The sequence below is a fragment of the Micromys minutus genome, assembly GCF_963924665.1.
Source record: "Micromys minutus genome assembly, chromosome: 9".
NCBI lineage: Eukaryota > Metazoa > Chordata > Mammalia > Rodentia > Muridae > Micromys > Micromys minutus.
In genome coordinates this window covers 28,943,439-28,971,199 of record NC_137978.1, presented here as the reverse complement: position 1 = coordinate 28,971,199, position 27,761 = coordinate 28,943,439, and the positions used below count along the sequence as shown (strand labels likewise).

The 27,761-nt window shown below is 36.4% G+C and overlaps 1 protein-coding gene across 1 annotated transcript in view; it reads right to left on the bottom strand.

Annotated features, from left to right (window-relative positions):
• The window catches only part of FAF1 (Fas associated factor 1), a 265,810-nt gene that overhangs the window by 59,514 nt on the left and 178,535 nt on the right, over window positions 1-27,761 (bottom strand). Inside the window, exons 14-15 of the mRNA XM_080921695.1 lie at window positions 10,256-10,392; window positions 4,494-4,582 (exon numbers count right to left, since the gene is read on the bottom strand). Of these exons, the coding sequence (XP_080777821.1) occupies window positions 4,494-4,582; window positions 10,256-10,392 (226 nt within the window). The remainder of the gene's footprint in view (window positions 1-4,493; window positions 4,583-10,255; window positions 10,393-27,761) is intronic.

The following is a 27,761-nucleotide window of genomic DNA, read 5'->3' as shown; positions in this document are numbered from 1 at the left end:
AAGCCTACAGAACTCCAAATAGATTGGAACAGAAAAGAAATTTCTCCTGACACTTAATAGTCAAAACACCAAGTGCCCAAAGCAAAGAAAGAATACTAAAAGCAGTAAGGGAAAGAGGTCATGTAACATATAAAGGCAGACCAATCAGAATCACACCTGATTTCTCAACAGAGACTATGAAAGCTAGAAGAGCCCGGACAGAAATCATGCAGACACTAAGAGAGCACAAGTGCCAGCCCAATCAGCTATACCCAGCAAAACTATCAATCACCATAGATGGAGAGATGAAGATATTCCAAGACAAAACTAAATTTACACAATATCTGACCACAAACCCAGCACTACAACGAATTATAGGTGGAAAACCCAATACAATGAGGGGAACTACATCCTAGTAAAAACAAGAAAACTCCTAAGCAAGAAAACCAAAAGGAGAAAGAGACACAGGCGCAATTCAACCTACAAAAGCAATAATAGCAGGAAACAGCAACCACTATTCCTTGATATCTATTAACATAAATGGACATAACTCTCCAATAAAAAAATATAGGCTATCAGACTGGATACATAAACAAAACCCAGTATTTTGCTGCATACAGGAAACTCATCTCAGAGACAAAGACAGACACTATCTCAGAGTGAAAGGTTGGGAAAAAACTCACAAGCAAATGGCCCCAAGAAGCAAGCTGGAGTGGCTATTCTAATATCGAATAAAGTAAATTTCCAACCAAAAGTTATCAAAAAAAGATAAGGAAGGATAATTTTTACTCATTACAGGGGAAATATGTCAGGAGGAATTCTCAATCCTTAACATATATGCTTATAAAAGCACCCATATTCATAAAACAAACCCTACTAAAGCTCAAAAAATACATTTCACCCCACACAATAATAGTGGAACTTTAATACCCCACTCTCACCAATGGATAAATCATAGAAACAGAAACTGAACAAGGACACTGTAAAACTAGCAGAGACTATGAACCAACTGAAATACCTTGGTGTAATTCTAACTAAGCAAGTGAAGGACTTGTATCACAACAACTTCAAACCTCTAAAGATGGAAATTGGGGAAGATCTCAGAAAATGGAAAGATCTCCCATGCTCATGGATTGGAAGGATCAACATTGTAAAAATGACCATCTTACCAAAAGCAATCTACAGATTCAATGCAATCCCCATCAAAATTCCAACCCAGTTCTTCATTGAGTTGGAAAGAGCAATGTGCAATTTCATCTGGAATAACAAAAGACCTAGGATAGCGAAATCCATCCTCAACAACAAGAAAACATCTGAGGGAATCACTATCCCTGACCTCAAGCTATATTACAAGGCAATTGTGCTGAAAACTGCATGGTACTGGTACAGAAATAGGCACGTGGGTCAATGAAATAGAAGATCCAGAAATGAGCCCTCACGTATATGGTCACCTGATTTTTGACAAAGAGCTGTAAACATTCAATGGAAAAAGGACAGCCTCTTCAACAAGTGGTGTTGGTCCAACTGGCACTCGGCATGCAGAAGAATGAAAATAGACCCTTTCTTATCTCCTTGTACAATGCTCAAGTTTAAGTGGATCAAAGATCTCCACATTAAACCAGGTACACTGAAACTATTAGATGAGAAAGTAGAAAAAACCTTAGAACACATAGGCACAGGAGAAAATTTCCTGAACAGAACACCAATAGCTTGTACTCTAAGGTCAAAGATTGACAAATGGGACTTAATAAGATTGCAAAGTTTCTGTAAGGCTACGGACACTGTCAAGAAAACAAAACGGCAGCCAACAGATGGGGAAAAGATCTTTACCATCCCCACATCAGATAGAGACCTAATATTCAAGGTATATAAAGAACTCAAAAAGCTAGACACCAGAGAATCAAACAACCCTATTAAAAAATGGGCTACAGAGCTAAACAAAAAGTTCTCAATTGAGGAATATCGAATGGCTGAGAAACACCTGAGGAAGTGTTCGACATCCTTAGCCATCAGGGAAATGCAAATCAAAACAACCCTGAGATTCCACCTCACACCAGTCAGATTGGCCAAGATCCAAAACTCAGATGACAGCAGATGCTGGCGAGGCTGCGGAGAATGAGGAACACTTCTCCACTGTTGATGAGGTTGTAAACTGATACAACTACTCTGGAAATCAGTCTGGCGATTCCTGAGAAAATTGGACATAGTACTACCTGAAGATCCAGCTATTCCATTTCTGGGCATATACCCCAGAGACACTCCAATATACAACAAAGACGCATGCCCCACAATGTTCATAGCAACTCTATTTATAATAGCCAGAAGGTGGAAAAAACTCAGATGTCCTTCAGTAGATGAATGGATACAAAAATTGTTTTATATTTATACAATGGATTACTACTCAGCTATCAGAAAGAATGACTTAACCAAATTCTTAAGAAAATGGTTGCATCTAGAGAATATCATCCTGAGTGAGATAACCCAGTCACAAAAAAACAGACATAATATGCAGTCACTGATAATGGGATACTAACCCCAGAAAGCTCTGAACACGCCAGATACAACTCACAGACTGTGTGAAGTTCAAGGAAAAAAAAAAAAAAAAAAAGAAAGAAAAAAGAAAAAAACCTTTATGCTCAATCTTTACACACCAAGAAAACTTTGACTAATTCCGGGTTATATCGTGTTTACATGTACTTTTTCTCATTGTAACTAGTAAGACCTTAATGCACACTATCAAACCTTTGGAGAAAAAAAAAAAGCCAAGCACTGACAAAAATGTATTTGTATACTTTTATGTAAAAATGCTTAAAATTTGTTCATTTATATTTGTTTTTTAAAATAAAGTTGTTCAAAAAAAAAAAAAAAAGAGTTACGAGCTAGAATACTCACTCTGACCTTAATTTTCTCGTTTAAAAATAATCATTCCAACCCAAGTTGTACTTTCTTGGATTTAATCCTCCATATCCATGACCTACAGAGGTTTTAGTTGGAATGAATCATGGTTCATTTTCCCAATGCTGTGATCCTTTACAACCATGAAATTATTTTGTTGTTACTTCATAAGTGTAATTTTCCTATGTTTATGAGTCATACCGTAAATCTCTGTGTTTTCCCATCAACTTAGGTGAACCCTGTGAAAGGGGTTTTTGACTCCCTAATGGCTTACAACCTGTGGACTGAGAACTGCTGACCTAGAAGCACCATAAAGGAGAATGAAACCATTCTTTTAGGCGCTCTATATTAAACACTAAAGTTAGAACTATCTCTACCAAAATCAGTCCTCAGCAACTCAGCTCAGTGCTTCCTTACTATGTCTGCACAAAATGGGATGAAAAATGTTGCAGAATATTTCATCATGCTATGAACCCAGAGATTGTGTTATTTACTGGAAAACAAACAACTGTTTCTAGCTGTGGTATGGCTTAGCCCTTAGCACACACCTTTAATTTAAAGGATTAAGTTAAAGTTAGTTTGTAGAAGGACACACAACATGTTTGAAAGTGATGTCTAATTGAGTACCAGAAAAAGTGACAAACCAGAGAAATATTTGACAGGATTGGATACACCCAACTGTAAGGAAAAGAGAAGGGAAAGGGTAGGTACTTTTGGGAGCAGAGCAGAACAGAGCAGATCGAGTAGGGGTGGAGGTGGGGAGACAGAGGCAATTTTACTGGGACATTGGATAGAGACAGGTTGCAGACAGAGAACAAGCTAGACATAGGTGAAGACAGAAAAAGAAAGGGAGAGAGAAGGAGTCAGAAGATCAGAACAGATTGCTAGAGTTAGTTTCGGGACAAGTAGAGCAAAAAGTTAGAGACTGAGAGAAGTCAGATTGAATCAGTCAGCTTAGAAGGAGTTTAAGCCAGAAAAGCTGAGTTGAACCAGCCAGCCAGAGTTCAGAAAGAACTAGAAAGAATAAGCATATGCAGTAACTAAGTCAGAGAAGGTGATAACACTCTAGGCTTAGCTAAGATTGTATGGTGGCTAGAAACTTCCAGTACTAGGCCTAGGTTAGAAGACAGTGGCAGTAAACCTCAGAAATGACAAGACAAGAGAAGAAAAAAAAGTTCTGTTACAGATAAAATGTATATAGTTGCTGAGTGGTGGTAGTACACACCTTTAATCCCAGCACTTGTTGGGAAGAGGAGGTAGATCTCGAGGTATGAGGCCATCCTGGTCTATATAGTGAGTTCCAGGATAGCCAAGGCTATGCAGAGAAACCCTGTCTTAAAAAATCAAAACCAAAACAATAGCAACAAAACTCTATATAGGAAGCAGAAATTCCTGAACTAAATCTGTAAACTAGCCACTGAACTATTTTCTTGCAAAATGAACTGTCCAGCACCATAAATGTAGTAAACTGTAAACAAACAATCCATAAATTTAGGGCCTTGCAAATCTAGAATTGTCTTTACCATCCTTACCCATCAGTCACAAAACACTCATTCAGCCCCACTGGCACATCATCTCATTAACCTCCTATAGAAATTCCACTTCACCTCTTGTCTTACCTCATCTTTTATGTCTTCCTGTTGTTGAGCTGAGAAAATCTCCATTGCAGCCATGAGTCTCATCATTAACTCATCCACTGTTGTATTACCTAGAAAGACATGAGAGATCCCGAGCTCTATATAGAATTTTACATAACTTAAGTTATTAAAATTATTAAAAATAAAGTATCATTTTAGTAAAGAAATTAACAGCATTAAAAATTACATACAGGAAAGCTAGTATTTAAAATATTTTCAACGAAATGCTTCAAATGTTCAATAAGTAACAGTGGCAGTTAAATTTTTAGAAAAATTGGATTTGGAACAACTTCAATTAACAATTTTTAGTACCAGAAGAAGAATGTCCAAGTCATGAGGTTCAAAAGTCTTTTGAATTTATAAAAACAACAGTGTTAATAACACTGTAACAGCTACTACTTATTTACATGTCTGTGATTATGTTAAATTACTTTATGTTTTATCTCACCTGATCTGTACAATTCCATGAAGAAGTAATTAATTATACTTTAGGTTTTCACAAGAAGAAAAACCACCTTTAAAGGGCTCAAGAAACCCAATCAACAAAGATCAAGGCAATAATCACAGGGTTGGGATTTGAAAGCAGGTGAGTCTCAGGAGCCAGCCCTTCCTCTAAGGCCTATCTCTTCTTCCTGTGCCTCTGACCCTGGCACCCCAACCCCCAGGAAGTGGAGCTGGAGAAGAACATGCTACATAACCAGTTTACCACTAAACTACATAAACAGCCACACCCCACCCCCACCAGCCATTTTCTATACTTGGAATCACTGCTGAAATTACTTTGGCAAAACAAACAAGAATTCAATGTTGGGGGGGGCACTATTACCCTCAATGAATATTTTCCCTCTAAGCTGTCAAATGAATGACTAGACTATGATCTTTATGAAGAATTTAAAGATGCTTAATTTTTCCTTAACCTTATTTTACCCCCTATATCTAAAAAAAAAAAAAAAAAAAAAAAAAAAAAAAGGCAATGTGCATAAATAACAAACATCCCCTAAATTCATATGATTTTGCTTGGGATGGCTTACAAAACTACAAAAGAGAAACTTACAAAGTTACATGAAGGAGCTCTCTTTCCTTTCAGATCTACAGGAAGAGAGAGATTCTCCAGGGCCTATGATGTCACCATGCCACATTAATGACATGTTATCAGGATGATAAAGAATAAGCATCCATGACGGTATTTTCCAGCACAGGATATGGCTAATATGATTTTTTCCAATGGTGTTTCTCCAAATTTCCCTCATGATTGTTGGCAGCATGGGGTTAGGGAGTACTTGTGGTACTTAAATAAAATGATCCTGTTTTCACAGTACTACTATTCTCTCAAGTAAGTTATGGGCCACACATTATCTAGGCACTAAGAAAACAGAAGTGACCTTGTACTAAGAGTTGAAATAAAAATTGTGCTACTCATAAGGTATTTAATCTAGTTTCTAGAAACTGTCTAGCTTATAACAAAGGTACCTTACGTATGTGTTTAATAAAAAAAAAATGAATAAGGATCTAGAATGATGACTCAGTGGTTAAGAGCATGTAGTAGTTTGAATAGGTATGGCCCCCATAGAAACATGATTTTGAATGCTTAGTCTATTGGGAATAACACTATTAGGAGGTGTGGCCTTGTTAGAAGAAGTGTGCCACTGTACGGACAGGGATTTGGTCTTCTGTGCTCAAGGTACACCCAGTATGGCAGAGTCTTCTTCTGCTAACTGCGCATCAAGGTGCAGAACTCTCAGCTTCTTCAGCACCATGTCTGCCTGTACACTGCCATGCTTCCTGTCATGATGGTAATGGACTAAACCCCTGAAACTGTAAGCTGCTCCAATTAAATGTTCTCTTTTATAAGAATTGCAGTGGTCATGACATCTCTTCACAGCAATAAAACCCTAACTAGGACAGAGCACTTGCTATCTTCCCAGATGATCTACGTTTGATTCTCAGAATCTTCAAGGTAGCCTACAGCCATCTGTAATTCCAGGTTCAGTGGACTCTGCTACCTTTTTCCAGTCTCTGAGGATACCAGGGACACATGTGATGCACAAAAATATATGAAGGCAAAATGCTCATACACATGAAATAAAAGTAAAACTTTTTTAACATGAATACAAGAATGAGTAGATTGTAGCTAAGAATCAGCTTTCTTGTTCTCAAAAGGAAGGTGATACTCCTCCGTAAGGTTCTTTGAAGTACCAGAGATAATGTTATCATGTGCCTAGTACAAAGAATATAGCCATTGGCAGTTATTACTAATAGATATGACAGATGGCAGAAAGGATCTAAACACTCTGTAGATAGTGTTCCTGGGTAAGACTGTAAATAGCCGCGACTACAAGTCTGAGTATGAGAAGAATACTTTATGGCATGTACTCATGGTAGTGGGAATGAGAACTGTCTGCACAGGCTCATGAGCAGTTTGAATACTTGGACCCCAGTTGGTGATGCCGTGTAGAGAGGTAACAGAACTTTTAGAATACATAATGGCATAATGGCTCCAGACAGATAGAGCCCAATATGGCAGGAAAGCATGGGGGGGTGACAGGGGTGGGAATGCATGACACAGAGGCAGAGAAGAAAGCTGGCTGGTCACATCCAGTCATACAAGAAGCAAAGAGCAAATTAGGGTAGAGAGAGGCTACGCTGCCCCCAGTGACATATGTCCTCCAGCAAGGCCACAACTCTTAAAAGTTCTACAGTGCCTCAGGCAATATCTCCAACTATATACCAAATTCAAATACCTGAACCCACAAAGGGAATTTCTCATTCAACCATTGAAGTCACTGACACTTACTTTATTAGAAACTCTGTAATAAAAGGGCAAGCAAAATATCTCAGTGCAGAAAGGTGTTGACACCAAACCTGATAACATGAGTTTGGCACAGAACCTACCTACATAGTAAAGATGAGAACACATATGTGACAAATAAATGTAATACAATATTTTCTTAAATTTTTTTAAAGATTTATTTATTTATTTCATGTATATGAATACACTGTCACTGTCTTCAGACACACCAGAAGAGTAAGATCCCATTACAAATGGTTGTGAGCCACCATGTGGTTGCTGGGAATTGAACTCAGGATTTCTGGAAGAGCAGTCAGTGCCCTTAACCAATGAGCCATCTCTCCAGCCCCAATATTTTTAAAAAATGAAAATATTTATAACATGTATCAATTCATTTAAAAGTAAGAGTGCCATCATAATCTAATATATTTTGTTAACAGTACTTATTCCAGAAGAAAAATATTACAAGAGTGGCCCAGTTTATGTAACGTTCTCATATACTTCTTTCTGTACTGTCTGGCTCAACAAAAACCAGTTATAGCTTTATATCTATTTCTATATTAAACTTGTGAAAATATGCTGTACTGGTTGAAACTTATGAAGAATGTGTGGCCTTCTGAATAAATGTAATCAGAAAAAAAAACATCTAATTGTTATTTCTACTTATAGTTCTTTGATACTATATCCAGTTTGACAGGAAATTTCTTCAAATTATCAGCATAAAAAATTTAAAATTATCAAAACATATACTTTCCTACTACATTACACTAGAATTCTTTTCCACTTCCTCTCAAAACACTATGGCTTCTCTTTATTGTTCAGGCTGACCTTGAACTCTTTATCTTCCTTACTCACTCACTCAAGTTCAGGTGCATCTTCTAGTACCCAGCTCATATCTTTGAACTGATCTTCCTTCCACCCATAATTTCATCCCATTAGGCACTGACACCTTTTGAAAACATTACTTCACTGTCTTATGTATTTCTTCTGAATGTTGATGCACTATGTATATTTTTTAAAAAATCACATTTGTTAATGTTGGAATTTTGTCTAGGCTCTGCCCCACAGTTACCTGGCAACAGACAGGTGTGCCAGACTCATGGTAAAAGAGGCTGATTGGCCCCTCCTCACTCTCTTGCCTTCCTACTCTTGCTCCCTCCTCTAGCTCCTGCTCCCTTACCCTCTTCCCTTCCCCCCACTCTAAATGTGCTATGGCCAGCCTCTTACCCCCTCCCCCCACTGCCCTCTCAGCTCCCCACTCCATGCCCTGACTAAACTCAATTCTGTATCTTAGCATCCTGTGGCTGATCCCTCTGGGGGAAGGAATGTCTCAGCATAGCCCCACAGAGGCACTCCCTTCCCTCACACCATACTGCTACTCCATCAAACATATCTCTTATTTTTATAAAACATAATGGTTAATATCACTATTAATGCCATCAAAATTATTCATGTTGCTAGTCTTTTAGTGGAGAATATACATTTTTTATTAAAAACTCAAATTTTATCATTGGCAACAAATAACACTGGTTCTTTTACTTGAAAGTGACAGAATTACTTTTGTTCTGTAGAAAATGTTTCCCAAGTGCCCAGTCTATAGAAGCATAATTTGTCAGACTGCAAAAATGACTTCAGGAAAGGCAAGTGTAGCTCATGAAACTACACACGTGTTTCTCTTTGAGACAGCTAAAATATATTGGTTTGCATCACCTAACAAAAAGACTAACATTAAAAAAACAAAACAACAACAGAAAAAAACCCCTTTATTTCTTTAAGAATCCTCTTGAATGGCCTTTTCCTTTTACAGCTGTGAGTGGGTAGCAGTGACAGATATCCCTAATCCATGATGATTTGTGTCAAGAGGCTTGGCTATGACATATGTCCTGCTATGACAACTGCTAACACAATAAAAAGGGCAAACCACAACTAAACTACAAAAACAGTACCAGGTGGAACAAACCCTAAAATAATTGTGACCTTGCAGGTCTCCTGAAGCAGAGCTTCTGGAGTCCAAGGCCCACACTTTACAAGACACAAGCTATCACAATGTTGCCCAGGATGAGGAAAAGAAGAAAAAAGTGTCTTCACTTTCTCCTCACCCCATGGGAATCTGATCCCTCAGCTGGTCTTTTAAAAAACTGCCCAGGAAACCAAGCTCTGGAAAGTTATAGAGAAAACAAAATACCTGAGCTTTTGTTTTGTGTAGGCTTTAAAGGGACTGGAATGCACAACTCCCCTCCCCCATTACAATTAAATGAAATACCCCAGACCCAAGCTTCAGCTTGAAGCACTTGAAAACTTTTTCCTGGCGACATGGAACGATTTCTATTTAAGCTTCCCCATGAACACAGCAATGCTTTGCTCTAGCTTTTGGATGAATTAGTAACAACATGAACCCATTCATTCACTTCTTTTTTTTTTTAAATAATGTAAAATTTGGTTAAATTTCCAGGAAAATGTAAATTACATTTAAATCCACAGGAATCCTACAGCTTTTGCTGCAGGGCTGTATCTCAGGCAGAAGTCACACAAATAAGGAGGAACAATTGGCATGAGAAAAATTCAATTTGCAATGTATAGTCACTGGATTTTCTAGATAATTAAAGATAAGCAATTCTTTCAACTAATCAATACAGCTATAAATCAACAGAAATAAATGTCACACCTGACAATGATTATAATGTAACTGCTAGTTTTAGGGAATTAACCATTTCTGAAACACAACTTCACTGTCCTATGTCTGAGGAACTATGCGATTTTATTGGGTTATTCAATCTAGATGTTTAATAGCATGTTCATTTTTCATAGTACATATGCTTTAAAAGATATTCCTTAGGATGTCTTAGATTTTAAAAGACAAAGACATTTACCAATAGCAAGAAATATGGCCAGCGTTGATAGGAAAAATGGTAAGGTTATTAGTAACATTTTATTTTCGTTGTGAGATATACTTTACCTTGTATCACATTCAACACCTCATTAGATGATCGCTTTCCCATGATAATCAGGAAAAGTGGAAATTGATCTGTCTTTTGAGTCCGAATGGTTTGGGCAATAACGCTGCCAAAGTGTCTATTGCACATTGTCAGAAATCTAAAATAAAGCAAAATCCAAAATAAGTTTCAAACAAATTTATTAGTAGATCTGAGATGCCATTACTATTATGTAAAGATTAGATAGCCTAACTTACATCAGAATGAAAACTATTACTAGATTGAGTTTCCAACCACATCTTTAATGGTTATTGTGTAGAAAAGAAGGTAGCACACCCTAAATACTGCCTGGGGCTGACAAAATTCTTCCTAAGTCTCTAATATTGCAAGATACATGTACTACTTTCTAAACTATGAGAAAACAATAGAATTTCTAGGAGACAATTCCTTAACTAGGATAAATAATAGAGTGTGGTACAAATGAAGCTGACTAGCATCATTCCAATAATCGACTTAGCAACATTTCCCGAAGTCCTTAGAATCAAGAACTACATGGAAGCACTGTGTTTCCTCTAGAAGTAGTAGGTCTTCTAGTTTTGTATTTAGCATGGAATAAAAGCAATTCTAAGCTTTTGGCCAAAAAAACTCAGAGATATTAGCATACTGAAGTCTAGCATTAGTATTCTTAACACGATCTGGAATAAATGAAAAAACTGATAAAGCTTTTCTCTTCTATTAGAGGACTGTTTGAAATTAGCATTTCTTTCAAGAGAAAAGGGTAGCTTATGATATGTTTTCAGATCTGATGGTAAAAAGTAAATGTCATAATAATAATGAATTATGAAAGACCAAATGCAAATATAGAATGCTTTAATAAGATCCAATTTAATAAAGTCTGTAAAAATAATGGACTTTTAATAACACAGGTCACAAAAGGCAAAACAGTGGAAATTCTGGAGACTAGCCACTGGTACCAGCTTATTAATTCTTAATTATGTTCATGAAAGGCAACTTAAATCGTGTGTTTTCTTATGCCTTATGATAATATTTTAGGTAACAACTCCTCTGAAATGTATGTTCTAGCTGATGAGCAAAGTCCTGTCGTCACATGCATTAGAAGGTAAATCTATTTGAAAAGACAAATGGTATTAAAATGTCATGTGCTCAGATTCACTTGATAACCAATTCAAAACAGAATCAAACCTCTTAATTTTTAAAGCCAATACATTTTCTGTCAATACAAATTCACTTCAGAAATTTAGGCTGAATCTTTTGTAAAACCCGTGCTGTGACTACAGAGAGTAGATCTTGTTAAGGGCAGCTAGACCTGTCAGCTGAGTGTCAAGACAAGTTAGCACCACTGCAATACGTGCATTGGGAGGCAGGTTCAGATACACATTTAGTGCAGCAATAACTAGACCTCATGGCAATTTGAAATGACAAGGCCTTAAGAAATCCATTGTCGGCCATGAAATATCAGTGCCCCCATGAAAATTCAAATCTTCACATTCCACAACTATTATGGGATAAAAGGTTCTCAAGCAGACTAAGCTTCCATACCAAATTTCACACTCATAAAGCTTTAACTCATCAACAGAGATGTGTAAATCAGAAGACCAGCAAGTTAGGGTCTCAGTTTTCTTTGTGTGTCTTACTAAAATATTTGAAGTCAGTCTTGACCCTGAGCTGATCATTGGCAACCTCTAAAATTAAAGATGTCAAAAAACAGTTGGAATGCTATTTCCTACAAAAGAGAGAAAACTAAGTCCTTGTTGCTTTCGCACCAACGGATTGAGCGGACATCACATAGGAGATGCCCATCATAGCACTGGGCTCACTAAACAGGATGCCCTCTGGTCCCTTGAAAGGAAAGAAAAAAGAAAGGAAGGAAAGGAGCACACAATGGAGAGAGGGTAGAAAGACCACAGAAGAGAGGGGGAAACATGACCAAGGACAATGGGAGGGAGGAAAAAAAATGGAAAAGGAAGGAAGATCGCATCAGCCAAAATTTTAGTTCAAAACCTGAAAAACAGATGCAGTACAACCAATCTAATTAGGAGAAAAATTACGTTTCCCATATTTGTAGTATTTTGTTCCCTTTGAACGGTTAAGTATTCTAGGATACCCGATGAATGGGACAAAATTGTCAACCCAAACTGGAACTCACTCGATACTTTTCAGTCAAATTTCATGAAGGAATAAATAAATGTCTGCTATAACCATTAGATTCCAGCATTTTTTAATCCCAAAGTTGGAAATAACCTCTTTACAAGATTAGAGAATCTCTTATTTTCTTTTTTAACTACAGAGAACTTAAATAAACCAGTGGGCATTGACTTCATTTGTCAATAAAAAGTTATTGGGGGCGGCTCAGTGGGAAAGGGCACTCACTGTGGAAGCAAAGACACCTGAGTATAGAGCCCTGGCATCCATGGTGAAAAAAACAAGTATTCTCAGTACTAAACAGGTAAAAAGCAGATTGCTGGCATTCACGGTCCTCTAGCCTAGATCTAGATTTAGTGAGACATCCTGTCACAATTGACCAAGGCAAAGATTGAAGGGCAGGATGCCAAGATCCTCTAGTCTTCATTCACATGGGCACATACAGCTGCACACAAATGCTTGCACACACCTCCAAAATAATGTTTAAAAGATAGCCAAATGATGAAAAAAACCCCTCTCCTAATTTTTTGAGACAGGTTCTCATACAGGCTAGGCTGACCTCAAACTCCTGATCTTTCTTCTACCTTGCAAGTGCTGGAATTACAGGTGTGTGCCACCACACTTAGCTCAAGGAGGCTAAAGTCTGTAAACCTACTGCTCACCTAGTATGACAGGTACTGTCTTGATTAAAAAAAGATGGGGTTCCAATACTATCACTAAACTCTTCAATTTCATTGCTATAAGTTTAAAGGTGACTCCAACATAAAGTGGAAAGAACATAACACACCTACCCTTTCACAGATGACACTCAAACTTGTTCTTAGTATTTGGTAAGCCCTCAAAAATATTTAATGACATTTAGCATTGAAAAAAACCTGTTTGTGTGTATGTGTCTGTCTGCCTGTATAAGTATGTGGGAGAGTATGTGGCAGAGTATGCATGTGGAAATTAAGAGGGAAACTTGCTGGAGTCAGTTCTAGTCTACCTCATGGTTCCTGGGGATGAACCTCGAGTTGGTAGGTGTGGTGTCAACTGCCTTTCCCAATTGAATTATGTGCTATGTAACATTTTCATCATCAATTATATGACTAAAATGGTATGTTCACCACAACACTAAAAATATTTTTGCACAACAAAAGCAATTGCTTGTTTTATTGTCAAAGAACAGAGCTGGGCAGATAGCTTACTCAATAACAGTCTTGCCATTCACGATGAGGATCTGAGTTCAATCAAGTCCCGTATAAAAATCCAGGTATCGGCAGTACTTGAAATCCTAGTCAATGGAGATGGAAACAGGAAGATGTCTGGCGCTCCCAGGCCAGCCAGCCTACCCTAAGCAGCAAGCCCACATCTCTGGGAAGAAGCATGCTTCATAAAATAAAGTAGCTCCTGAGGAATATCTGATATTAACCTCTGGCTTGCATGTGGAGACATATGTACAGATATGTACATAGAACAGCACAATGAACCACATACTTAACAAAAGAGGTTACTCAGCAGATGAAATTTGTGTCCAACCTAATAGCCTGCAGTAATCATTACTTAATACTTTGAGTCAAGCCTTCACACACCAGGCTTTAGCTGTAGCTGCTCACCAAATTCTTTTGATTTTGGTTTAAAAAAGTTCTTCTCTTTCAAAGGAAAAAACAAAATGTCAGCTTTCTATCAAGAATAAGTCTCTTAGTTTACATATATGCACACGTTCAGGGTTTAATCTGTGTTCAAGATAGAGATAGAAAAAATAGCCTGTAAGACAAGGAACTTAAAGGCCACACCCAATCTCACTAACATAATGCTTTCTTGCCTGTTCTGTTTAATAGGAAACAAGGTGAGGTTCCTTTAACCAAAAACGGACCAGCCATAATTATTATTTTGACTATAACTTCATTTTTACAATTCCTTCCACTCCATCATTAAGTTCTTTTCTGGAGTTCCTGTTGGAAATGTTCTTCAGAACTACTGGGATAACCCCTTCTGCCCTTTGAGGTAGTTTTGAGTTTTGTAGTCTTAAGTTTTTGATCTATACTGAGTTAGGTAAACAAATATAGAGCAGAGCTGCAGAGACTATATACTCACTGATCATCAACTACTAGTGTCGGAGGGAGTTTCTCTAAACGGCAAGTTTCCCTGGAGATTCTAGAAAGAACTGGGTGAGGCTCAGGAAGCAGCTCCTTTAATAGATGTCTTTTCCCAGGCACTGTTCACATTTGGAACATTTTTCAAGAAACCCTTTAAGTTTTCTTTTAAGGCTTTTGGTTGCTTCTGAAGGCAGTTGGGGAGAGTCATCCCAAAGATATTTTGGGTAATGCAGTTTCACTGAACTTATCTTGTTTTCTTAGGTAATGTTAGTTCCTACTAGCTTTCTTAGTATAGTGAACTCAGATCTGCTGCCTCACACCTAAGCAATATCTCACAAGTCTATGAGCTACAGGTCATAGACAAAAACCAGAGCAGGGAATGGGAGGTTATAATACAAAATGAAATGTTTACGAAGACCTCACTGCAAAGTTGAGATTTAATCCAAAGTTCAAAAGAGGTGAAAGTGGAGTCAATAGCAGGAAAAGAGAACAACAAACACAAAGGCATTAGAATGGAAGAACCTCATCTATTTATGGGAACAAGAATCTAGGGTGAGTTTTCAGTTCCATTAGTTACCTGAAAGTTTCATATCATTTTTCTTTGTAGCTAAATCTAATTCTACTGTATGTAGGTAGGACATTTTCATTATCATTCATCAGCTGAAGGACATCTAGGTTGTTTCCATTTCCCAGCTATTACGAATTGAGAGCATTAATTAACAGGGCTAATCAAGTATCTATAAAGTACAACATTGAGTCTTCTTAGTATATGCCAAATGGGAGAACTAGATTTTCCAGTAGATTCATCTTTAGCTTTTTGAGAATTCTCCACATTGATTTCCACAGTGGCCATATTGGTTTGCAAAAACATCAACAGTGAACCAGGATTCCTCTTTTCTAGAATCCTCATCAGCATTTGTTGTCAGCTTGTTTTCTTGATTTTCCTCATTTTGAGGCAAAATCAAATTTCAGAAAAGTCTTAATGTTGATCTTAGCTCTAAATTTTTAGACTTGAATAAATAACCTGAAGTTATCACAGAAGCCAGGAAAGTAAAAAAGATGGTGAAGGGATAGGGAGGGAAGTCAACAGCAGGTAAACTCGTGTGTGTGTGTGTGTGTGTGTGTGTGTGTGTGTGTGTGTGTGTGTGTGTGTGTAATAGAAAGGGAGAGGAAAGAAAATAGCACTAAGGATGTTAGGAACAGCCATAGGGAAACATTATTTTATAAGCTTACTTAAAACACATATAATATAGTTATGCCACACAGGGTGCTAATGTTCCCCAAGAAGCACAGACTTTCAGGTGTGGGAAACCTCCCTCTGAGGTGTAAAGTCAGGGTATTCCAACAGACTACGGGCTATAGAGTCTCCTGCCATTCCCTGTGGGTTTCTCTAAGAAGCTGAATTTTAAGCCTTACCCCTGAAGACACCACATACTGCAGACAGAGGATGTGGGGCTGGAACTGAGCTAGAGTCTTCCTGCTTGAGGACCAATTCTCATACTATCCAAAGGTGCTATGCCAGGTGCCAAGGGAGAAGAACAGTTAATAGTCCTTAAAATATTTCATAGTTGTAAAACATATGAACAACGACAATTCTGGCAAGATAGCTTCAATAATTGCAAGAGCATCATACTATTACCTCAGAGGCAACCACTGAGATGTAAATCTACTCCACAGGAGGAATTTCATGCCTAACACTATAAACCTAACCAACTATCTGTGGTTAACAGGTAACAAACTACCTTTGAGGAAAACCCAATACTTGAATGAATATAATTTTTAACTGTATTCTAAGTACTTTTCTTTTTACCTTTCATCAAAGAACCTTCTTTTTATAAAAGATAGAGACAATTAAGCACAACTGGTTAAAATATAGAGAATTGGTACTGAGACCTAACTGGTATATCTATACTGCAACCCCTACACCTAAGGGTTCAAATAGAAGAGGAGATGGAAAGAGTGCAGGAGGCAGATTATGGCTGCTAGATAGTAACTTCTAAAATTCTGCACTCAAGGAATCACAACAATATGGCGGCTGATGCAAGACCTGCATAATGACAACTCTAGTTAATATAACAAAGTAGAGAGGAAATTATGACAGAGCCTTACCCCAGACGAAAAGCCACATATAATCAGTGGCTGCTAAGAAATAAGAATCAGGACTTCTCCAGATACAAGCCGCATGACACCTTATCCAGGCCCAGTACTCCAAATGTGTACAAAATAAAAGAAGTATTAAATGGGCCAACTAGTTGAGGTATTTTTTAATATTTGCTTTTGTGTGTATGTATATAAACAAGACAAAAATAACTGCAGAAACAGAAGTCATGAGCTTGAGTAGTAGAAAGGTGGATGGGAAGAGCTGGAGGAAGGATGAAAATATACTACTTACGCAAGAAACTAAAAATTTTGTAAAAAAGAAGTCTACAAGGAGATGACTAGACTAGAGTAAATCAAAACGTAAAAGACAAACAGAAGCCTGTTACCATATGATAAAACTATTATAGCAAAAGTCAAGAAAAAACAAAACAACCTCTAATTTTGAAACATTACAAGGCTTAATATACAATAACTTTTACATACCAATAATTAAAAGATAAGCAAATATGCATGAGACAGCTGGCAGAAACATACGCGAAGGTGCTCAGCATAACTAAAAAGGCACAAATCCTGTTATTAATTTTTAAAGAGTTACCTAATTTATTATTTTATGGATATTAGAGTTATCCTGCATGTATGTCTGTACGCCATGTGTCACTAACAGAAGTCATAGGAGGATGTCAGGTCTCCTGGGATAGGAGTTACAGAAAGTTTTGAGTCACTATGCAGATATTGGGAATTGAACCTCTGCAAAAGCAGTAAATGATCTTATTACTGAGCCAAAACTCAAACCCAGAGCTAAGTCTTATTTAAAGCTATTCTGAAGACTATGTTTTTTCTTTAACTGTCAGATTAATAAAGACAAAGAAAAGTCAATTCTATCCACACATAAGTAAAACTGGTATCAATTCGATCACTGGTAATTTGGTAGTATATCTTAAAATTATATTGATATCTATCTGTTCGTCCGTCCATCCATCCATCCATCCTTTCAAATTAACAGTTTTATATATGGGTGTTTAGTTAATAGATATGTTTATATGAAAATTAGACACTGTAAGCTGGTAATTGCATTCAACTATCAACTCAAACTTTTATTATGGTAGTATACTGGTATTTGAGATAGCCGAATAAAATTCCATTGAGTAAATGTACCTCTTATTGTGTTTGCAACAATTCTGAGCTAGATATGTATTCTCAGCTTTAATCACTACAAAGCACATAATAAAATGGACATTTTCAAATATTTACTTAAGAAAAAGTCTGTGAGGCAGACTAATTGGGCATGAGGGCACAGATACTTAATGACTATTGATCCCTGTTAGAAAATTGTTTTTTAAAATGTTGGTACAATGTCCTTTCAAAGATATTGTAGACATTAGACATATAGGCAGACTAAGAGCAATTTAAAAAAAAAAGAAACAAGAGGTAATTTGTGTTAACAAACTGCTAGCCAGAATTTAAAAACAACATACACACAAACACAAGCTACATATATGCTACTGTTTGGTGGTACTGAGGAAAAATATAACCTTCCATACGCTAGCAAATAATGCTGAGTAACCTCTTCTTCTCCTTCTTATGTACAAATCACTCTGGTTTAAAAAAAAAAAAAAGGCTTTGAGACCTGATGGTTTAGTAATGAAGAGGGGGAGAGTAGTTAATAATTTATAAGTCTAATTTATAATTATCTTAGAAACAATAATCTTAAATTACTTTTTCTTACCAGTTTAGCTGGAGCATCCCTAATCTAAAAACTCAAAACCTGTCATATTGGCAATTCAAAAAAATCCAGATCTTTTACTATTTTGTATTTTTAGACAACTCAATTGGTTGTCTATATAAATATTCCCAAATATGAAAGTAACCTTTCCTCAGACATTAAGTACTGCCTTTTCTAAACCAGGCATGGTACATACAACTTTAATCTCAGCTCTCAGGAGGCAGAGGCAGAGGCAGATGGAGAGTTCTGTGAGTTCTAGGCCAGCTGGTCTATAAAATGAGTTCAGGACGGCCAGGGCTGTTACACAGAGAAGCCCTGCCACAGGAGTGTAGGTAGGTGGGTATTAGTACTTCTCATATGCAATAAGAGTATAAACATCATCTTAAGTCATGAAAATCCTCCACTGAAGGATAAGCTTAATCTTTCTTAAACGTAGACCCCAGAATGTTAGCTGAAAGGGCTAATAGAATGATTAATTCCAACTCCTCTCTAGCAATGTAGAAAAGACTCCTTTTCCAAGGACTATAGAAGAGAGCAGTGAACATTAAATTCTATACAACATTTCCTCTTGGTTTTGCTATTTGCTAGACAAAAAACAAAAGGGACTACTGGATATATGACAGGAAAATGTCTTTTGTCCTGAGGACACTGAGATTATTTTGACTTCCACTAATCAAAGACTACAAACCGTAGTGTGGTCTAAAACTGGGGCTTGAATTTAAATAGTTCAGATTACATTCTAGGGGAAAATACAGAGAACAAGAGATTAAAACTTACAGTGCAAGGTTATGTTCTTGGATCCTTATCAGGAAATGAATCTACTCTTATATACCTCTGTACACAATACCTAATCCTAACACATATTTATTGTATGGATAGGACAATACCTGCTTCAGTAACCTTTATCCATACTATAATGATGTTAGAAATACACCCTTCTTTTTTTTTTCTACTGAAATTTGTTCAGTCTAAAAATAGTATAAATTATGATAGTCTTTCAAGTTGAAATGAGTTTCTGCCTTTATTTGGACATTCAAAGTAAGTAGATGTTGATTGACCAATCTGTGATTATAAACTTTCTTTCTGATCTTTTTAAACAAATTAGACTTTTTCTATAATTACATTTTCTTAAAGATTTATTTATTCTATGTATATGAGTACACTATAGCTGTCTTCAGACATACCAGAAGAGAACAACAGATCCCATTACAGATGGTTCTGAACCACCATGTGGTTGCTGGGAATTGAACTCAGACCTTTGGAAGAACAGTCAGTGCTCTTAACCACTGAGCCATCTCTCCAGCCCATATAATTACATTTTAAAAAAACTACCATTTGACTTAGGAAATCTGCAAAGCATCCAAATATTAACATATTCTATTGCACATAGCATAGTCTTGTGGGAAGAACAAAGAAACTGAAGACAGACAAGCCTCAAATTGCCATTTATTAGCTGGTTTCTTTATCTGAGTCTCTGCTTTCTCATCTACATATTGATGATAATGACAGCTAACCTAATTAATCTGTAGATTACCAATACTCCTCCCCACCAATTTCCTTTGTGTTTCAGAGTCAATCCAGCTTCCCTTCCTCACTAATAAAAGACATGCTTCTTAAGATATGGTTCCTGCTTACTACTTCCCACTGTAAGACAGTCTTCCTGTGAGACAGACAGCTGAAATTTGTACCTCTACTTCCGATGCTGACACATTCCAGAACTTTTTTCATTGCCAAATTTGGAGTTACTTTATTACATAAGACATTTCAGCATTTTTTTATTCCAAAGTTGGTCAGATTCTCTTGAATGCTGATATTTATACATAATTTCCTATTTAAAAAGAAGTACCACTTAACAGATGAGAAATGTAGGAAAGTTAAGTCTCCACACACAGGAATAGATTTTAAGATATAAAAGATCAATAAAGCAAAGTATCAGCACTTCTGTCACTCATCAAAGCTTTCAATCAATAATCAACATGTAACTCAGAGTTAGTAAGGGCTTGAGACATCACTTGAGACAGCTGATGCTTGACAAGAGTCAACAGGATATTGACAGTGCAAGGTTTTCCCTCATAGTCTCTATCTGCCTGTCATGTATTACAGCATCAAAAAATAGTATTTATGGACCACACCACCTAAGCTTCCTAAAGAAAAAAAGAATTAACCTAAAGCCCTCCATTTTTCTACATAACATTAGCATTTCAAACTTTAATTTGAAAAAACAAACCACCCATGTTTTGCAAAACAACAGTAGAAATAACTGTCTATTGCTGTTTTTAATCATTCTCAAATAGAAAAGTCATAAAGTAAACTTCATTCTTGAAACCCAATGTCACAAAATCTGGAGAGACACTGTTAGGATTCCATATTGGGATAGGAACAATAATGGTAAAAACATGTAATGAATGCTTATATATGCTTGTGAATTTCTCCTTTTCCCCAGTTCAGTGGTATTATTGAGCAGAATTTCCTATTCTAGTAGAAAAGTTAAATGAACTGCAGTGTTTATACATACTCATCTATTTGCCTTTGTTAATTAGTTCCCAGTTGATTTATTTTGTTTTATATTATATTTAAATTAACAGTACATTTAAAGTAACACTATATTTAAGATACATCGATGAGAGAAAATGAGAGGCAAGAATATCTTCCCAACTTAAGCTTAGCAACTCGACATATAGTGAATGCTTAGTAACACTTTTTTTTCCAGAGGAGGGGAGATAGAATAATAGGATAGTGAAGGAAGGAATGACAAAGAAATGACTATAATCTGAAGATAAATATGTAAAGAGCTTGGTACCAGCAAACTCAGTCCCAGATCCCTGCAAAGTCTAGGGCAGTTAGCTTATAGAAATGGTTTATAAATGCTGGTAGACTACCAAGATCATGAGGACTTTAAGCTTGGACAATTGGGACTCCAGAAAGGCAAACAAGGAGATGTTTTAAGGACTTGTTTGCAATGAGATTCAGAAATAGGTTAAGATGAATACATTCATCTGTCTCTGGAAGGGAGTAGTCTCAAATAGTTAACTACTTACTTTTGTCCTTTGAACATTATAATGTATTTAAGTTAAAAAAACTTAATTATACATAATTAAATGAGTTAAGCACTATATGCCAGGCATTTAAAACTATTTCTTTTAGAGTGTATATGTGGAGAGTAAGTTCTTTTTACATAAGTTTTTACATTTCATGAAGTTCTCTGTATGTGTTGATTAGTAGCATTATTTCCTGAGCTACTTGAGTATCAATGAGAGTCCCTCTCCATGTCTGTAGTTTGAAATGTTACACCTCTGAGTTTTATGTCTTACATTAAGATATTTGCTACATTAGGAGTGAATTTTTGTGCAGGATCAGAGATAGTTATCTGGTTTTAGTCTACATATGAATATCTAACTTTCTCACACTATTTGTTGAAGGAGCAATCTTTTCTCTAGTGCTTTTGCCAACTTTGTCAAAAATCAGGTGGCTATTTAGATTAAAATTATTAATTATTACTGTATTGTATGTGCTTGCATGGTGATAGAAGATATACATGCTACATACGTGTGTGGCAATCAGAGGCTAAGTTTGTAGTATTGATTATCACCTCCTTTTACGTAAATTCTGAGAATTGAACTCAGAACCCCAGGTATGTATATCAAGTGCCTTTCCCCATTGTGCTATCTTATACGCCAAGCTATCTGGGTTTGTATTAGTGTATTGTATTCAGAAAATTGATGTCTGTCTCCATAGCAATTTGTTGTTGCTATTATTAAGCTAGAATTATAAATCTATCATTTCATTTAATTCAAAAAACAACTCTGAGGTATGTAGTTTAAGCTTCATGTTACACTATGAAAACTTCATAATAAAGGTTTACACAAAATGCCAAAGTCTTTATATCCGAATTCTAGTCTGGTTAAATTCAAAACTCATACATATTCTCAATCATCCTATACACGTAGAATACCCAACAGTTATAATACTGAGCCTCATAATAAGAAAAAAAGTGAAAAAAAACTTATGTAACACTAGCCCTTATTAAGCTTATACTGCAGTGGAAGAGCTAGAGAATTAATGTTAAAATGTTCAGATATAATGGTTTAATATGAAATGAGGGTGCTTATGAAAGAAAATGCTGGACAGGAAGGCCTTTTCTAGGAAGGTTTATATGACCTTTCTGAATAGGGAATACTTAAGTATTTATTTATTTTGTGAGTACACTGTCACTGTCTTTAGACACAAGAGAAGAGGGCAACAGATTCCATTACAGATGGTTGTGAGCCACCATGTGGTTGCTGGGAATTGAACTCAGGACCTCTGGAAGAGCAGTCAGTGCTCCTAACCACTGAGCCATCTCTCTAGTCCAAAAACTTATTAAGAATAAAAAAATTAACAACAAAAAGATTAATAATGTCTGTCTCAATTATGAGATGTATCAAATTATCTCATATCTTTTCAACTTCAAGGGAGAGAGAATGAAAGAACATGATAGGACATAAGTATTTTGAGATATTTCATTTTAGAAATGCCTTTTAGGATCTGCTATAGTTATGATCCAAATTTTGAAATCTATACAAACACTGGGTCAAGTAACTGTCGTCATATTCCTGACTCTACACATTCTAAAATATAAGATAGGAGCCACTGGGGGTAAGATTTAGCCACAGATCACACAGGTGCCAAGGTGCAGTGCTACACTCAGACTTCATATACCTTGAAAAGGTGAAGATGCTTTTAATTCTATGTATCTAAAACATTCAAAGCAGAGAGGACTTAAGAGACAAAACACAGAACAGTTTAGTAATAAGCTACATACAAATGTAAGACTTGATATAAATATGTTCATGATGATAATATGCCTTGTGCTGACATTTCAGTTAGTATTGTTTTTGTCCTTTTTTTTCTAGTATTCTCCTAGTCTATATTCTCATATACACTGCCTACTGACAACTTTATGAGTTAAATTCACATTTCCTGAATAATAGTAATTAGATTAATATGGAGGACAGATGAGAGTTTCCTACCATAAATATTCTTAGCACAATACAATTCATGTACCATCAGGCAGTTGGAATTGCAGGACTAAGAAGTAGTGTGGGAAGACTGGAACTAAGACTGGCTTGTAAACTGGTAATCTTAAATCACTTCAAAGGATATTTTAAAAGATAATCAATTTCTTAAAGAGTAAAGACTGAATTACAGATGGTTTAACCATCATCTGCATAGAGACTGGCTTACTCTTAATAGTAGGAGGCCATCACCTTTCACCCACTGCCCCTTCCCCTTCCTTTCAGTACTATTAGGAAACTACTCACAAGTGCACTCCTGTATAATGCTGAGCAGTAATTATGACTTGCTGACAAAGAGATATGAACAATTACGGAGCCCATTTTGAAACCCTACACTAATAAAGTCATTAGATGCTGCCCTTGCCATGATCCTTCTAAAAAGCTTCTGAAGTTACAAGAACACACGGCATTGTTTGCAGGGACAATTGCTGCTGGCAGAACTGCAAACCTTGAGTTAAACCATGCTGCAAATTGATCTTGACATTCCGTTAAGACCGCCACTAAAAATCAAAAGCAGAGGAGAAAAGGAGAAAATGAGTGGGCAGGATGTAATCATGGAACAGGAGGGGTTCCTCCTCACCTTCTCTCCTCCCTCTTCACAAAACAAACCAGGGAGAAAATGACAAACTCTCCTGGTGTTTTGGAACCTTTATTTTAAAGCATTAATTAAGCCTTTGACCTGGGATGTTTAGGATGGCAATACACTTCCTTTAAAAGTACTGGAAGAAAAATGTTGTACAAAGGAAATATAGCTGTTTTGGGAAAATTATATGGAAGTCCAGCATGACGCCTCTCTGAAAGTCTTAGTACTCAGACCACAACACATTCACTGTTTTAGCAGATAGCTCTCAGTATCCTTATTTGCTCCTAGGTTACCAGCTGGAAATTAACACTCCTCATGTCTTTCAGTCCCTGCACCTGGGCTATGTCTGCTGGATTAAATGAAGTACAGAGTTAGAGTAACATCATCAGTTAGGCTTCAGCCAGGCATGAACCACTGAGGAGTTTGGAATTAAGGGTAAGCCACTGTGAATATGACTAATTACTGAGATGGAAAATACTGATGAAGACAACCTACTGATGATAAGTGCTTTAAGTCAATTAACTCTTGCCAAAGATTAAGTAATGTGGAAAACTATCGCTTGAGTATTAAGGCTAACAAGTACCTGTCATCGTAACAGCAGAAGTTTGCAGAAACTTGAAATAATAAACCCAGGAATAGTAGTTCAAAGGCTGATATCCACAGGCAATAGAATTACGTCTGTGAACACTTGTATTAACTGTGCATACAAAATTTAATGTAATGCTGTACGTGTTATATGCAATCTGTGTAACCTAGGCCCTATCAGAACCTTGTAATTGAAGTAGTTACTTTCAGCCCTCTTTAGAAATAATGTACAATGCCCTATTTATTCTTTTGTACAAAATATTTTACACAAGAACTCAAATAAGCAAATAATTTAAAAACTAATTGTAAGTCCCAGAGTATGGAGTTGGCACTATTCTAGTCAACAGTGTGTAGCTTTAGGTTTGCTACAACTAGGTATTACACACCAGCATTGCCTTTTAGGTGCTCCAAATGAGAATAAGAGATACCTATTAACCTCCACAAACTCCTCGTCAATATTGTGCTCTACCTCTGACACAGCTATGATGTACTGTTCCTTCAGTCAAGAGCACACTCAAAGTGGAGTTCTTTCACAGCACCCATCTCATGCACCAAACAGGTGTCCAAATAAATTTTACAGAAGCAAGAAAAACTAATATTTCCTGTGCTAGTGCTTTACACCGTCTTATTTATGGAAATTTTGACAGTGCTCAAATGATACACGCTGTTAATACACAGACATGTGTTCACAGACATGGATATCAGCTTTTAAACTTCTGTCCTTTGGTTTGTTATTTCAAGTTTCTGCAAACTTCCACTGTTAGGATGACAGGTACTTGTAGCCCCAGCATATAACTCAACATATAGCTAGTCCAATACTCTCTTCCTTTAGATATTTACTTTTATTAATGCAACCACCACTGCAGGTGGTTCAATGAAATCTCAGAATGGTCTAATTTGAATGTCAATTGCTTCTGGGATACCAGAGATATGTTAAGAGCTGAGAAAATAAATTCTGGAACACTAGGTTGCGAGTCAAGCCTTTTGCCAGGTGGCCCAGGGACACATGAGCATAGGGCATGGCTCTGGGGCCAGAAGAGAGCTGTTAAGTTAGGGCATATTTTATTGTTATTATTGTTCATTTGTTTTGTAAGGGAAAGGAAGGCTTTAGCTTTATTATTTCTATTAGTGGCTTCAGGGGAAGAGGATACAATTAGACACAACATCAAGTCTAATTGTCTTACCATTACTCAAGATGGTATACTTTTACCATGACTGTTTTTAACAAGCCTACAAGAGAATATTTACTTATTACCAATGTAAAACTTACTTCTTAAAAAGGCATTGTGCAAAGTAATAAGATTACAGACACAGCACCTCAGGGGGATGACAACCTAGCAGGGAAACACTATACAACAAAATAAATACTCTTAATATTAGCTAGTGTAGATATTATGGGAACATAGAGAAAGTGCAATAACCCAGAATGGAACAACTAGAATGGGTAGAGAGCTCCAAGACTTCTTGAGGTCCATATCTATTCTTAAATTTTAAGTAATCACTCTTTCACAGCTAAGCATTAACTCACTAAGAATGCACTGTAATAAACAAATTTAATTGTATTAGCTGACTCCATGATATTTTTCTGTTGTTACACATCCAAAGAGACAACGGATCTCTGCTCTATGGACAAAGAACATGCCAACAGTGAATTAAATCACTACTAAAATCTTCTTTGGATCTGTCTATTGTTACTAGATGGGTGAAGTAACTTCTCAGCCTAATTCAGACCATACATGTTTATCAGCTCCTCTGTCTACAATTATCTTAGCCACTGAATCCCTTCCAAACATTCAGTTATGATGCTTTAAATTGCAGTACACTTTTCTACATCTACAACCCAATAAGCTAGAAATGCTAATAATATGAACATCTTTGAATAGAATGAGTAATATGTGGCATTTTATCTTTCTATGTATTATTTCCTTCAAGTGTTCTGAGACCTTCTGAGGTACAGGATTTAACAATGAAATTTACTTCTGAGCACTTTGGACACACTTTACAAGTTACTTTGTCTACCTTGCTCACCTTATTTTTGAGGACTAGAATTGTAAGCTGTTTAGCATTTCATCTTTCAGCTTCTCAGCATCAATTCCGGCTCATATTAAACACTAAGAAAATATTTACTCAGTGAATAAACACTGAGGAATAGATATGTTTTTCTCAAGATAGCTGTTTTTTTTTTTTTTTTTAAATAAAAGGAACGAGGCTATAGTTCAGTGGTTAATATCAAGTGTTGCTCTTACAGAGACCCCAGTTTGATTCCCAGCACCCAAATGGTGGTGGTTCACAACCATCCTTTCTAGGGGATCCAACAGTCTCTTCTCATTTCCATGATCACTAGGCATACTATTAGTGCAGACATATGTAGGCAAAATGTTGAAGCACATGTAATAAACTTAGTAAAAAAAAGTGTTAGATTTGTCTGGAACTGATTTATAGAATTTCCTTGATTAGTCACACCTGGACTTCTTTAATTCTTTTACTTACACATATATCTTACATTTCTATCAGGAATTCTAGTCTGATGGATAGTCAGGAAAGTACACCTTTTAGCACCTCTGAAGACTACCAAGGACCTTCTCTTTATTTCTGTAAAATGAATGGCTCTAAAAATCCAACTAGACTATAGCCAAGAAGACTAGAGACTTCCAACTAAGAGCACATTTAAATAGGAAACCTTGAAATTTTAAGCAAAGTTTTCTTTGGAATAAATAGATACATTTATTTATTTGCTAAGTACTATGCTTAATAAAAACAAGCTTTTCTAGGAGATCGCATTCAGTAAGAAGAAAGATGCTACTCAATGCTACTACAGTTTCGCATCTCAATTTAGATTTGGGATGTTCAATATTCAATACAAATTTTACTGTAATTCATTTTATATTGACATAGAGTGTTCTACAGAGATAGTTATATGCATCACTTTAAATGTTAAAATTCAAATTAACACAAAACAACTTATGAAATGTTTAATAATCCATTCTTCAGCAAGCATTGTGGTGTGAACTTATAAATCCAGCACCCAAGAGGCAGAGGATAGAGCTGGCAGCCAGTTTTAGCTACATGATGAGATTTTGTCTCAAAACAAGAAAATAGTATTTACAAAATAAAAAAGGATTTTATATTAGAATAACCCTCACTCATATCTGTAAAAACCAAAGCATTTACTTGGCTCGATATCATTTACTCATCATTTATATACATATAATGTTCTTAGTAAATTGTGACTTGAGGACTGAC